The 15,103-nt window shown below is 34.3% G+C and overlaps 1 protein-coding gene across 1 annotated transcript; it reads left to right on the top strand.

Annotated features, from left to right (window-relative positions):
* Positions 1-39: 39 nt before the first annotated feature.
* Positions 40-14,927, top strand: LOC130815306 (conserved oligomeric Golgi complex subunit 3). Its single transcript, XM_057681724.1, has 25 exons — positions 40-437; positions 685-768; positions 854-961; positions 1,283-1,327; positions 1,409-1,483; positions 1,566-1,661; positions 3,194-3,271; positions 4,014-4,099; positions 4,214-4,280; positions 4,435-4,497; positions 4,579-4,680; positions 5,734-5,838; positions 5,926-6,018; positions 8,151-8,239; positions 8,451-8,670; positions 9,282-9,365; positions 10,504-10,620; positions 10,721-10,753; positions 10,889-10,975; positions 11,058-11,120; positions 11,730-11,846; positions 12,641-12,733; positions 12,863-12,988; positions 14,239-14,339; positions 14,537-14,927. Exons 1-25 carry the CDS (start codon positions 348-350, stop codon positions 14,664-14,666), a joined length of 2,352 nt encoding a protein of 783 aa, XP_057537707.1. The 5' UTR covers positions 40-347; the 3' UTR covers positions 14,667-14,927.
* The last annotated feature ends 176 nt before the right edge of the window (positions 14,928-15,103 follow it).

Below are 15,103 nucleotides of genomic sequence, written 5' to 3'. Positions count from 1 at the left end.
GTTTCATTTAATTGTGATCGGCTACATTAATAATTAATTTATTTTATTTATATGTAGGACTTTGTGCCTATCCTACATTAAAAAAAAGGAAATGTCAAAAAAAAAATTTAAAAATAGAAAATAAAAATGTGCAATTTAATGATCGAGTTGGAGAGCAATATGTGAGGTTTCGTTAATGGTGGTGTGAAGCAAGCACAAGGAAGAGGTAGAGAGTCTTCTTGACTCTTGAGAGTTGAGCCGCAACATTAACATCATACGTACCTATTAATCTTTTATCTTCCTTTCATTATTCAAATTTCATCTTTCAATCCTTTGAATCTCATCAAAGAAGAAGAAAACTACTTCAAATGGTCGGTCCCAAGATCTCTTCTACTCCTTCTCACCCTAAATCCGACGCCATTTCTAAAGGCTACGACTTTACTTGCTTTTGGGAACAGGTCTTTTTTCTTCTTTTCCTTAATTTTATGATTTGATACAAGTATATTGTGTTTGATCCAGTTTGATTGCAAAATTAGTTACACTGTTAGTCATAAATCTTGAATTGTTCATTTGATTTTGTTGTATAACTTGAATTATCCCAAAATTAAGGTATATTACAGACCCATTTAAGCATTATGTTTTTGGGGTATGCAATTATGTTTGTGTGATCGGTTTGCTAAAATTTGGAGTTTCCGCACATTACAGAATGCTCCATTGAATGAGCAGCAGCAAGCAGCAATTGTTGCCTTATCTCATGCTGTCTCTGAGCGTCCATTTCCACCCAATTTGGTGGGTACAATTTATTATTGCTTTTTCATATTGGTGCTTGTTTTTTAAGCCTTTTTGCTGCATAATTTTAATTGGAAGTGTTCAGGTGCAAGACCGAATGCCAGGGCAGGAACATGGGTTATCTATTACTACCCAGGATGGTGTTGCTGATAATTCTGCTGCTATTGAGGCTGTTTTGGTTAACACTAATCAGGTGATCATTTTGTTTGTGTTCCGGTTGTTGAAATTTGCGTGGTTTTTGATGGAATTATTGATGGTTTTTGTGGATAACAACATTCCAACATTCAAAATTCAATTGCCTCAATGCCTCAATTCCATTAAGTTGCTCCCAATACCAACTTTGTCCTCGTTAGTGATAACAATAACAAATGGGTTATTTGTGATTGACCCTTGGTAGAAAACATTATCTTTGGTTCATCTTATATTACTCTTTGTCCTTTTTAGTTAGTTACAATTTTTAACATAGCTATTTTCTGAACTCTTAATCCCATGTATTCGCCTTTTTGTGTTGCAGTTCTATAAATGGTTTACAGACCTTGAGGCTGCAATGAAATCAGAGGTTAGTCTTGGTGTAATGTTGATCCTCCTTGTTTTTCTACTTATGATGCTTAGTTATAGCCTCTGATTATTCCTTCTTTAGACAGAGGAAAAGTATAGACATTATGTGGATACTCTGATACAGCGTATACAAACTTGCGATGGTATACTTCAACAGGTTAATATGCTTCCTAGTATTCTAATATTCAATTTCATTTAGTGGCTTTCTGATACATGTTTTCATTCTATGTTTGATGTAGATCGATGATACCCTTGAGCTTTTTAATGAACTACAGCTTCAGCATCAAGCAGTGGAAACTAAGACTAAAACTCTTCATGATGCATGTGATAGGCTGGTAATGTTTGTCTTGTTATTATGACTGTATTGCACTAAGTTTTAATTCTATACATTATCTACATTAAATCGCCTTGTGCAGGATATTAGGAGTGTCCTTTACATTATCTACATTAAATCCATGGGGATCTTCAGTATGCATTTCATTTCATGATTAGCTTATATAGTCCATTTGTAAGTTCTTTTTGGGGCTAAACCTAGTGGAGGAATTGTTGCAAAGAGTTCCAAAATGGATGAAATGAAAGTCAATTGGAAGATGTTATTTTATTTGAGAGTCTACAAGCTGGTGGTAGGAGAGATTTCTATTTTATTACATTCAAAGATTGGATATATGATTATACTGAGACATTTAGAGGGTGCATTGAGCTGATTCCTTTCTTCCTTTTCTTGTTAAGGTTGGGATGAAATTAGGTCAGTTTGGGGATTATGCTTCTTTCTTAGGTTCTCAAAAGCAATTATAATATAGTTGTTTATGGTGTTGAGAGAAGGTTAGCTAATCCACAGTGTGATTGATTCTTGTTTGTGGGACTTTAGAAGATGTTTTGTTTTCTACACTCAGTTCACAGTTATAGGTTTAGATTGGGTTACTTTCTTTGCAAATGAATTACCAATGAGGATTTTGGGCTTGAAGTCAAGCCATTTTCCTTGAAGTCTAGTTTAGTTTGGTTAATTCTTTCTCCATTACATTTCCCTTTAGGATTAGTTGATTAATCCAATTCTCTCTTGTCTACAGCTGTGAAATGGCTTTAATGTTAAGTGACAAACTGATTTGTGACATGCAATTAGGCCACAAGGAAGTTAAAATTCTTATGCAGTTTGGGTATATAATTTGTATGAAGTGATAAACTATGATATTTATTAGTTTTGCAGATATATGGCTTACAGATTTGAGGGGCGTGTGTCTTTTGTTCTTCACTTTCCTTCTGTACATGAATTACACACCTTTAGGTCTTTACAATATATCTCTTTATTACTTATACATATATCTATATTTTAAAGATGTCCTTGTTTACTAGTTGGTTTTTCACCATCTCAACAGTTGATTGAGGGCAGCGCGTAATTGATAACTTAGTTTTACACCACAAAGTGTTGTTGATTGTTATATTGATTCTTCACCTTTTTTTTCTTCTCCATTTTGGGAATGTGGCTAGTGTTATTGGAAAGCCTGTGTCAGTCACAAGAAACTAGTCACCAAATTTTGAAATGCCAATGGGTAATGGTCTATCATCCCAATAGATACATTTTCCTGTGTATATGGGAATTCCTTGTTTCCCTTCTAACTCTATTTTTGTTCTTCAATTCCAAAAATTAGGTTCACGTTCGGGGTTGTAATGTGTTGGATCTGAAAGAAAACATTTCTGATCTGTAATGGAATGAAATCATGCCTTTTCCTTGTTTACATTTTCAAAGATTCTGTCAGACTATCTGTTTACTAAAACTTTTTTTTGGATGTGTAAAGACTATAAGCTTAGTAATCTGAAGCGTGTGCACTAATTTCATCTGTTTTTATTGGTTTGCATGTCATATTTGCAGCTAGTGGAAAAGCAGAGATTGATTGAATTTGCAGATGCACTTCGAAGTAAGCTGAGCTACTTTGATGAATTGGAAAATGTAAGTTACAATTGACAACTCTTCCTTTCTCATCCTTGGGACCTTTGCGCTTCTAATCATTTGGGTGCTTGCTAATAAGATTACCTGATAGATTAGTTCCATGAGACATCTAATGAATTAGAGTTTTTCTTTTATTAAGCAATTAAATGAACTGAGGCCATATTTTGATTTTTCATTTTGGCACGATATAGGCCTTTAAAAATAAAATTAGGTTTGCACATTGAAGGTTTTGTGCTTTTAGATTGAGTTTGTGTTGTTTTTCCATCAAAAACTGATTTTAATAGGCATATTTCTTGCTAATTCGTTATGTTTATATTCTTTCCTTGTGTAAGATTTAATTACCTAACTCAATGATACAGTCCACTGTGTACCTGTTATTATTGGACCTTTAAAAAGTTCTTAATTGTTTACCAATAGCTGAACAATAGAAGTTCCTGATATCAAACAGCTGCCACGCACATTTAGGGCTCGTTCTTTTCTCCTTAATTATATTTCATCTTGGAAAAGATAAGCTCCGATACAGAACATTTTGATTATTAGGATTAAGGCTTTGACATTGATGTTGTATTGTTGTTGTTCTTCACTTTGATTTTGTTTTGATACGTAATTTCTTCTATAGTGTTCAAGTATCAAGTTTCAAATTTATATGATCAGTGCTGAGTATCGGACATAAGAATCTCATTAGATCAAATCTTCATTACTCTTACACTTCTGATTTATATTTTCATGTGCAATTTTCCAGATTTCGACAAGCTTTTATTCCCCAAGCATGAATGTTGCAAATCAGGACTTTCTTCCTTTGCTGAAGCGATTAGATGACTGCATATCGTATGTTAATATATACAGTACTCTTAGAAAATTGATTTTTGAAATCAAATGGTTTTGCTTGACTCATATTTTCTTTCTGATATTTGTATATTCTCATATATTTCTCATTTGTAGATATGTTGAGAGCAACCCCCAATATGCAGAATCCAGTGTGTATTTAGTCAAATTCCGACAGCTCCAGGTATTAATAAATAAATAGTTATAATAACATTGTATGAAAGCATTATACTGCTTTACAAATTTTAAATTCTGTACAGTATAAATGAAATGTTATTCTTCCAACAAAATAAGTATGATTTCAAATATTAATTGCTTCTTTTGAATGTTTCTGACAGTCACGAGCACTGAATACAATAAGGTCCCATGTCCAGTCAGTTCTCAAAAATGCATCATCTCAGGTGGACTATCTGCTTAAGATTTGTGTTTTTATATTTTGCAATACAATGGTATAGTCCTGACATGCAATTTATCTTGTTCAGGTTCACAGTGCTATGCAGGACATTGGTGGAAGTAAACCTGCTGTTTCTGAAGGTGTCGAAGCATCTGTTATCTATGTCCGTTTCAAGGCTGCGGCAAGTGAGGTATTTCACATTTAACTTTTATGAGATGTCCATTTTTTGACTGTGGCTAAGGGGACTGACTGAGATAAGCTACCCCAGAAGTCTGGAAAGATACTTTATGAAGTTTGAGATCCAAATCTATCATAAAGGGTATCTAATCACTACCCTGGAAGAGTTTCTTTTTTTATCAGGTGTGTAGAGGGGAAATATAAATCTGTCCCTAGATTATAGGCTACTTTAATATAGAGGTCCTTTCAAAAAAAAAGTTCAAGGGTTGATTTTAAATACCTATACTGTTCTTCACTACTACCTCCATTTTTTCTTTTTTTGTCAGTCCACTTAATTGATTCTTGTAAGGAAATGATGACATGAAAATTTTCATCTTCGTGGGACAGAGAATAGAGATCGAGAAGAGAGAGAAGGGAATAAACGAATGAGTGGGAGTAATGTAGTGGGTCCAAATGTGGGAAATTTTAAGGATGGAGATTCATGTGTGCCAAAAAGAAATGAAAAGTTTACATATAGCAATTGCCAAAAGGTGGTCAATTGATGCTTTGCTGCCTAGCATGTGGGCTATGCAGGATAGATGGAATAACATTTATCTCAAAATCTTAACTGTAATGTATTTTATAGATAAATCCTGCTCTGGTTGTGGTTCAATTATATACTCCTTTAATTTTATATTTCTATCTAGGCCATTCTTAAGGATCGCTGCCCTCTGACAGTTTATTCTAGAGAGCTGCAAATAATTCAAAAGAGTGATTTCTAAAAAACAAGTGTTGATCAAATTGACAATTGAAAAGAGGTTGTAATACTGATAAGAGTCCCTACTTAATAATTTGATATACATTATACGCACTAATACCAATATTTTCTGGTAGACGAGTTTCTAGATATTGCTGACTCTTCTTAGGATGGTTTTTTGCTGTTTCCTTGAAAACATGTTTATTAATTATTGAAATATTTATAACTAGTTTTTTCCGTTGATTGATAATTGCTTGCTGTTGTATCGAGTCTTGATCACTACTAATTTAAGGAGCTCATTGTTGAATGTTGAATGTGGAAATTGTACAGCTTAAGCTTGTGTTGAAGGAAATTGAAAGTAGATCTTCGCGGAGAGAATACTCCCAGTTACTTACAGAATGCCACAAGTTGTACAGTGAGCAGCGACTTGCCTTGGTTAGTTTGGGTTGGCTTTCCTATTTTTGCATGTGGGCCTATTTTGTTAACCTTTCTGCTAAACTTAATCTCCAAATGCTGTTTCAGTTGAAAGGAATTGTGCAGCAGCGGATATCTGATTTCTCTAAGAAAGAGGCCTTGCCATCATTGACTCGATCTGGGTGTGCGTACTTGGCACAGGTGATTTAAACCATCAACTAGTTTTAAATAGAATTGTTTGGATCATATTGTTATGTTGCCTTAGACTTAGATCTTCACTAATTGTTTTCTGTTGTTCTTTGTTATGAATGTGTGAATCTAATAATCAGGCATCTAGCCTTTTCTATTCAGAAAGATTTCGCAACCTTGTACGGTTGTACCTACCTATTTAACATGTAAGACAAAAAAAAAAAATAGATTCGTAATAGTTGCTTAGTCTGCTATCTTTTAAATTTTAATCATAAATTGAAGAACCCTAAATACTTCAAACATCACGTAATCAACCTTGAAAAGAATGAACATAAAGATTATACTGACCTCATTATGCACCCTTCTGACCTTCTTGGAACATGATTGATATTAGAATTAAAGAAAGCTTGAAGAAAAGTGCTTGTCTTAAGCATCTCTGATTATGATCGGGATTCCAATTGATGTAGCTCACTGAGATACCGCTCCCGTGTCTAATTTTGAGGGTGCTCGGTTTGATGGGAAACACTTTCCAGAAAAACAATTTTCCATCAATTATACTTTCTAATCGAAAAAATAAATGATGGTTGGTTTTCTTTTGTTTGGTTTGATCGAAAAAATTGGAGAAATGGAGATGTTAAGAATGGGGGAGTGGAGGAAAATTGGTCTCCATCAAAATTGATGAAAATGTTTGGAAAGGAATGAAAAACGCTCTTCCCCCTTTTTTTATTTTAGAAACCTTGCCAAACCAAACAATCAAAAATTGAGAGAAAATTTTTGTTTGTGAAAATGTTCTTCACTAAACCAAAAACACCTATTAAGAATATTATTGTCAACTGTGATGGCTGCCCAAGGATATCCACTAGGGATTCATTTTACACAAAGAAATCTTGTTTTGTGGCCTGTAGGGATTTAGTGATGGACAGTGACCGATGCTTTCCGTACAAAAGGTTAAGGTCCAACTTTTCTGTGGAGCTTTTAATCACTCTTAACATCTGGATAAAAACATGATTCTGAGCACCTGGTTTGAAAGAAGGCTGAGTATCAGATCAGATGTATTGTTTAGACTGATGCATTTGCTTACAAATATTCTTCATTTGGCTGCGCTGCTTTTTAAGCCTTTGAAAGATTTTTAATTCTACAAATGACCTACATAATCAAAGTAAAGCTTTTATTCCAGAGGCACAGAAGAAGGTTGTCTTGGAGAACAATCTGGACATGAGATGCTTTTTAAACAGTTTGAATGCAAGTATGCTTTTGGAATCTCTGTTTAAGGGGAACTCTGAGTGAACTTGAGATGACATGAGAAAATTTGAATCTAGTGCTTGACTAAAAATTTTGAATTTTGCTGGAATATTTTGTCGAATGATATTTTATTTCTCTTTTATTGAGCATGAGGTGGTAGGGAATCCTAGCTGTACAGAATGCAATCTGCAAGCCACTGGTTTAGACAGACAAAAACGTGTTTCCTTTTATCCTTATGAAATCGTAATTATTGGGAGAATTTAGGTAGTTTGGTGTTTATTGATTTATTCCACTCACTGAGCATGAGGGACTGAACAATTCTATTGACATCACGAGGAATTTCTTCGGTTTTTCCTATACATAAGCTAGTGCGAACGAAGTTTCTGAAAATTCAATGTCTTACCCCAATGTTTTAATTATATATGGTGCAATTTTTCAATGCGAAATTCATATAGAACAATATAACCGCGAGCAAAAGCCGTGTCACAACTATTCCGCAACTGTGACAGAAATTGTATCTGGATTCGGACCAAAACTGTTTTTTTGGGATGATGATGCGTTATATAAGTGATTGCAGGTCATTATGATAATTTGGGACCAAAACTGTAGACAGAAATTCAATGCGTTATATAATTTGTAGTTCTCTTAACTATTAGCTTACTATTGCAGGTCATTATGATAAGAATGTGTGCGATTCACAAAAAATGACCTTTGATTTATTCCTTACTCATTAGAGTGGTCAACTTCCATTTTTGATAAAATTTTTGTTCTGATGTAAGCATATGGAGAAAAAGAAAATGTCCTCATTGTAGCTACGATGCACACCTTCTGTTAATCTCAATATGATGCACTTTAAATTTTCATACCTGAATGCTCTAACAATCTTCAAATTGTATCTAAAGGTTTATCAGCTGGAACACCAACTTTTTAGTCATTTTTTCCCTGCTTCTTCAGAGGATGTTTCAAGTTTGGCTCCTCTGATAGATCCTCTGTAAGTTAATAATGTCATACTCATTATGGATTCTTTAATTTCATACTTTATGCTCTTACGGCATGCTCCCTCCTTTTTTATTCATCTGTTTGACTTTTGCACTGTTAATATACCATGTGATCCATCTGTATTGCTAAAATTATGAAATATGGTTTCTGATGCTTCATTATACTTCTCCCATTTTGATATACCTACTCAATTGAATTTGCAGGTGCACTTTCTTGTATGATACTCTTCGCCCAAAATTCATTCATGAAACAAATATTGATTTTCTCTGTGAACTTGTCGATGTGCTGAAAGTTGAGGTCCTTGGAGAGCAGCTCAGTAGACGAAGTGAATCATTAGCTGGTTTGCGACCAACTTTTGAGAGAATTTTGGCTGATGTACATGAGCGACTAACTTTTCGTGCTCGGACACATATTCGTGATGAAGTAAGTGTTGCACTTCTTCATCTCATTGAAAACTAAATGATTTCTTTGTGTATGGGTAAGATTCATTATTAGATGGACCACGAACCATGTAACTCAGGGTCTTTTATTATGTGGGAAATCAAGGAAGTTTTGAGTATAGGAGAAAATTGGGGGCATTTGAGGGGGGCAAATGCAGGCTGTTTAGAACGTTCATTTTCAATATGCTTAATGTTGGTGAGAGTGCTACATCGTACAGGTCCATGTAATAATTTCCTTTTGTACAACATGACATCTCAGGCTCTCAGCAATCTAATACTCCCTATGTCCTCAATTTGCACCACTTTCTATTTTAGTTTGTGCCACTGATTATGCACCTTTTCTTTACCCTATTTTTAATTTCATCCACAAACTTATTCTCTCTCTCCATTTTAACCACTCATTTTTATCAACCTCTTAATTTTTGTCTTATTCTCCAACTCAATCCTCCTTTTGCACTAAATTTCACTTGTGCATTCTAAGAGGGACAATGGGAGTAATTATTAATTTTCTATATTCTTATCGTAAGTATATTGCTCCACCTACATGTCTACTGATTGGACCTTTTGCTTTTTATCTACTTTCTTTGCATCTAGATAGCAAATTATTTTCCCCTGAATGAAGACTTGGATTATCCTGCAAAGCTGGAACAATCTCCTGAGAAAGAAGAAGCTCAAACTGTAAGTGTGTTCTTAGTTTCTATCCCTGTAATTGAGAGCGCTCCATCAATATCTTTTGTTTAGTTAAATAATGTTTTGTCTTCTAAGTTTGCCATCCTTTCAAATATGGTGAGTGCAGATCTCATTTTGTCGTTAAAAAATCATAACTATTACACTGATGAAGGACGCTTAAAAGTTGCCATCGGCTATATGTTTTGAATTAGTACTGATGTTTTAACATGATAGTCAAATCAGCTATTGTAGGCTTTTATGAAATAATCATCTTTCAGCAGGAATATTTCCTGGTTTTTAGATTTGATTTAACTTATTGGACATGGAAGGGAAGAAGCCAAGATGTAATCCATATAGGGTCCGTTAATTATTTTTAGTGTCAGGTGTCATTTACTAATATATCTATCATTTATTCGCAAAAATATTGGAAATCAATTGAAAAATTATATCAACATAACTTTTTAAAACGAAGTCATATGGACATGAAGAAATTTAAATTGCAGTTTCATTTTGCTGTTTGTTGATTTGTTGTATATGTGAGACACTGTAGGTAATAGTGCTCTACTTTGTAAAAAAATATTTTGAATTATTAGTATCCATGTAATATTATTGTGGGCTGCTTTCTTTGATTATTTGTTTTAATATCAGCCTTACACCTTTAACCTTACACTTTCATATGTTGTTAAACAGATGGAGCGTACTTCCTCCTATATGAAATCATCTTTCTCTTTCTTTATTTAAAAAAGGGAAAATGTGAATTGGGTTAATATTTTCGCAAAGGTGGCAGAGGCCTAGGACTTTTTTGGCCCTGATGGCCTCTGTCCTTATTATCAGGGAACTTTTTTTTGAGCTTACTGGTTCTACTGCCCATCAATCCATGCTACTTGGTGAGCCATTGATCATAACATGGAGTTTGTAATTCATTTCTTGATGGGGAGATTGTTAAAGTGAAACCTGACTGGAAGAAAATGTGTGCTCCACTGCTTGCACACACACTCTCGATGCACTATCCTCATTCATACTTGCTTGGACACGAGAACAAGCTTATACACAAATTTTGCAATTATTAAATCTTACTGCAATTTAAACCTGTTTCCAAGCCAGGATATGAAGTTCACACTAATATTCAATATATATTAATATGCAGAGTGAAGAGAATCAGGATGTTTTCAAAACATGGTACCCACCCTTGGAAAAGACTCTGTCACTGCTGTCAAAATTATATCGTTGTTTAGAACCAGAAGTTTTTACTGGTCTGGCACAGGTACTTGAGGATCAGACAACATATTTATTTCTTTGTTTTAACTACTGTCTAAATGTTGTGTATTTTTGGCAAACATAACAATTGTTTTTAATGATCTCAGGAAGCTGTGGAAGTCTGCTCATTATCTATTCAAGTAAGATCCTTAAAAAGCATAAATTCTTGGTTTACAACTTAAAAACATTCTTTAACAAATCTGCTTGTTTTTCACATTTTTTTTACAATTATTGAATTTTGTATGGTCTAATTGTTACTGTTGAATCAATCGCAGAAAGCAAGTAAGCTCATATCTCAGAGATCGTCATCAATGGATGGGCAACTTTTCCTGATAAAACATCTTCTTGTCTTAAGAGAGCAGGTTGACCAATGTTCTGCCCATAATAACTAGCATCTGTTGTGAGCAGTTAATTTGATACTAATTTTGATTTGTATCTTTGCAGATTGCACCATTTGATATAGAATTTTCTGTCACACATAAGGAGCTCGATTTCTCTCATTTGCTGGTTAGTTAGCTTATGTTTGTATAGATGAAAAAGATGATGTTGTCTTTTCTTACTTTATCTTTCTGGTGTGTTGGAGGGAAGGGAGGGTTTTAAGGTATCATGAAGCACCTAGATGTAGCCAGGATTAGATCCCAAGTCTTGAGTACCACCCCCTAGATTTTATCTGCTAAGCTAGCTCACATCCTTAATGTTGTCTGTCTATTAAGCTGATAATTTCTGGATGGAAAACTATAGTTTTGATCATTGGTTAACTTGAAGCCAGCATGCAAAGAACTTTTGCTCGATGGCTCTGATACTCTGATAGTATATTGATGAACACCTGGTCCCTTCTTCTCTTATTCTTTTTAAGTTATTTTGTGGAAAATAGATGGCAATTATCACTGGAATTACGAAATTTCCATTTAAGAAACTTGTTAAAGTTTGAACTTGAGGAAGTCACGTTAATTGTGAACTTTAGGAATTTCCTTGTATGTCAACTTATTTGGTTTTCTAGAATTGTGTTACTCTTAAATGAATTTGTCAAAACTTGTCTCCAAAAAAAGATACCTTAATCTATTGATCATCAAATAGAAGGCGACAATTTAATGCTGTTGTCCATTTCAATGTCAGGATCATCTTAGACGGCTTTTTAGAGGACAGGCATCTCTGTTTGATTGGTCAAGATCATCTTCTTTAGCAAGGAACTTTTCCCCACGAGTTTTGGAAAGTCAAGTAGATGCTAAGAAGGTATGCCATATCCTCTTGTTGGTCTTTGTTTGATATCCATGATCATGTATAATGTTGTTTTATTACCAGTCTATTATTATCATTTTTATCATGAAAATGAAATAAAGAATTTATTACCTTTTCTGTTTGAAAGTCATAATAAAATGTAGATTATATTATTATTCTAATAATAACTAATAAACAAAGAAGTTATTACCGGTAGCGTTGTATAGTCATGATGAGGTCTTAAGTATTAAATGATGAAGTTCCAGAAAAATAGGGAGTTTCCACACTTCCTTTACTTGCTTGGTCTAGAAGTAGGTACCACAAGTAAAAAAAGCTTGTTTTGGAATTCTGCTGTGGCAGTGGAAACATCTTGAGGAAGGCAAAAGAAATAAAGAGTATTTTAAATGGCAAGCGTTGTAGTTAAACATTCCGATTAGTAGTATTAGTGAAAGCTGTAGTTTCCCTGTGGAATGATGACTGAAGACTGAATACATTTGGGAAGGTATTGATTTGTGTCTTTCAAAGTATGACTTGGATCTAGAAGAAAAACTTCCATCTTAATATTGCAACAATTTCCAAAAAACTTTCATGTATTTTTTCTTTTCTAAAGCATGATCATTATTTGACTGCTTGAGTATTCCCTGTTGGGAAGAGCTTTGGTATGAGATGTTCGTTGAGCTGTCTTTCTGTGCCTCTTATTATTTTCTTTTCTCATTCATTATGTATGGAGGATTATTATATTGCATAATAGTTAATCTCAGCAGTATTTGCTAGCGCTATTGTGATTGGTTTACACTTTTCTCTTGCAGGAGTTGGAAAAAATTCTTAAATCCACATGTGAAGAATTCATAATGTCAGTTACAAAGCTAATAGTGGACCCTTTGCTTTCATTTGTGGCCAAGGTTTGTCTTGAATTCCTTAAATGCTGCATTTCTACCCACCCTTCGCTACAGCTAGAGTAGATTGGGGTCAAACTTCGAAGAGTATTTTGAATTGTCTTATGAATCACTAAATTTCTGCCTTCTATTTAGGTGACGGCTGTAAAAGTTGCATTTTCTTCTGGCAGTCCAAGTCAAAAACTTGAGAATGTCATGGTAAAACCATTGAAGGAGCAAGCTTTTGCAACTCCAGAAAAGGTGTCTGAACTAGTTCAAAAGGTATTCATATTTTCATTTTTTTTTTTACTACGGTTCAAATTTATGTAGAAACATCTGGCCACAAGGACTTGAATATCTGTTGCTTTATCGTCTGTCCCTTTTTGTTATTCAATTTGTTTGACAAATGAAGACCCTTGAATCTAAATTTTTGATTCCCATGACCTAAAGTAAAAAATACTGTATGAGTGCCAAGCAGCGAAATATCTCTCATATGGAAATTTGTCCCAACCGAGGCTTAGATTTTCTGGTTTCTGCTTCATCTCATCGTATTTTATAAACTTGAGAACGTTCCTCAATTTTATATTTAAAAAGAAAAGAACTCTAGCCTAGAACTTTGCACCCCTGAATTGCATCATCAGGACTGTGTGCATCAAACCACCATTTTTTTAGTGCTGTTTACACTGGCTGCTGTTGACCAAATCCTCTGCCGGAGGATACTTTGTGCTAAGTGTCTCCATGACATCATGTTGCTGCTAATTGAAAGCAACTCAAATTATATTTTCCAACGCCATGTTACTCTATGATTCTGCTTTTTCAGCTCAGTGTTCCTAGGTTTGGTTTCTGTGTGCATGTGTGTAAAGGAAGAAGAGGAGAGGGGTTCAATGCACAACTTGCTGAATTATTTTTCTAGGAAACAACTTAGAGGAACACTTTGTTTCAAGAAATTGATTGTTGTCTTGATACGGTGTAGTGGACTGGTGTTAACTACACAGAATAATTGGTAGAATAATTGGTAAAAAGAAGGAAGAAAGAAAAAGAAGAATAAGATCAAAGCAGCAGCTGAGAGAGCACTCTCAAATAAAACCACTATGAAATAATTTCCTGAATGATCTCTGTCTGGACCTTCCTTTCCTTATTTATTATAATCATCACCCACCAATTCAACTCCTGTAATTTCCATCTTGTGTTCTGTTGAAATTGAAACTCAAATAACTTTAGTTTTGCATTCAGCAGAAGTTTTTCGGATAAAGATTTTTAAGACGGACTTTCTTGTATATAAATTTTTTTGTGATGCACAAGAAAAGCGGCACTTCATATCACTTGTACCCAACTCCAAATTTATTTATGTATTTTTATCAATGTCGTTATGAGAAGGGATTGATCTTATTGTGGCCATAATATTTGATTGTGCCTTCGAAAGTTAACAGCCGCATTCTGTCAAATTGTCATTTGGGATCGATATTATTGTGGCCGTATATTTGATTGTGCCTTTAACTGGGTAAATGGCTCATGTACCTGATCATCTGCAGGTTAGCTCCACGATGCAGAATGAGTTACCAAATGTGATAAACAAGATGAAGCTTTATCTCCTCAATCCTTCGACCAGGACAATACTTTTCAAGCCAATTAAGTAAGATTTTTTGACTCGTGATCGAGATTTTGTTTCCTGCTTCTATCTCCTTTTCTACAAATAAGGCTTGTAAGTTGCCTCATAAAAACAACACCGAGACATGTATCGTGTTTAACCTTTCATTCTCCATGTGAAATATGTATATTACCATGAGCCTCGCTCATTTGGTGATTATCTGTCTTCTTTTTTGTATGCAGGACAAATATTTTGGAAGCTCATACCCAAGTAGAATCACTTCTAAAATCAGAGTACTCTACAAATGACATAGAAAACATCAATATGGTCTCGATACTGGATTTACAGGCACAACTTGACAGCCTTCTTTAGGTCTCTCTGGGCATTTACGTCAAACTAATTGGGGCTCTTCATTTCAAAGATTGATGATTCGTTGTTCGTTCACAAACATAAGTATACATGTCTTGAATTCTATTGTAAATCTGTGGACGTTTTCCTCTTGTTTTGGATGGGATGTGTATTTTCTAGTCTAATTCTTTTTAAGTTTTATCTTTTGCTATATGAGTAGACAAGATTTGTACCAACAAGTATATCTTCTGCAAAATTCATTAGAGCTTAATTCTTTTTGTTTCATCTGTGTATTCTTTATTTCAAGATGTCAATCTGAGATTAGACTTTTTTTCTTTGGCCTTTATTGCTAAAATTTGTTATTATGTTTATTCTCTTTTTTCCTTCCATTCATTCGTTTTTCATCTTTTATGTTTTATTCTTTGCATTTGAAAACACACACCAAAAGCAGACAAAGAGTA

The sequence above is a fragment of the Amaranthus tricolor genome, chromosome 6 (genome assembly GCF_026212465.1).
Source record: "Amaranthus tricolor cultivar Red isolate AtriRed21 chromosome 6, ASM2621246v1, whole genome shotgun sequence".
Lineage (NCBI taxonomy): Eukaryota > Viridiplantae > Streptophyta > Magnoliopsida > Caryophyllales > Amaranthaceae > Amaranthus > Amaranthus tricolor.
The sequence above is the reverse complement of the archived record's forward strand: the minus strand, read 5'-3'. Positions and strand labels throughout refer to the sequence as shown.

Bases quoted from the DNA above. Each gene is read 5' to 3' on its own strand.
- LOC130815306 (XM_057681724.1), top strand. From the start codon at position 348: ATGGTCGGTCCCAAGATCTCTTCTACTCCTTCTCACCCTAAATCCGAC. The intron at 1,662-3,193 runs GTAATGTTTGTC...TCATATTTGCAG, and splicing joins ATGATGCATGTGATAGGCTG to CTAGTGGAAAAGCAGAGATT. The intron at 4,100-4,213 runs GTATGTTAATAT...TCTCATTTGTAG, and splicing joins CGATTAGATGACTGCATATC to ATATGTTGAGAGCAACCCCC.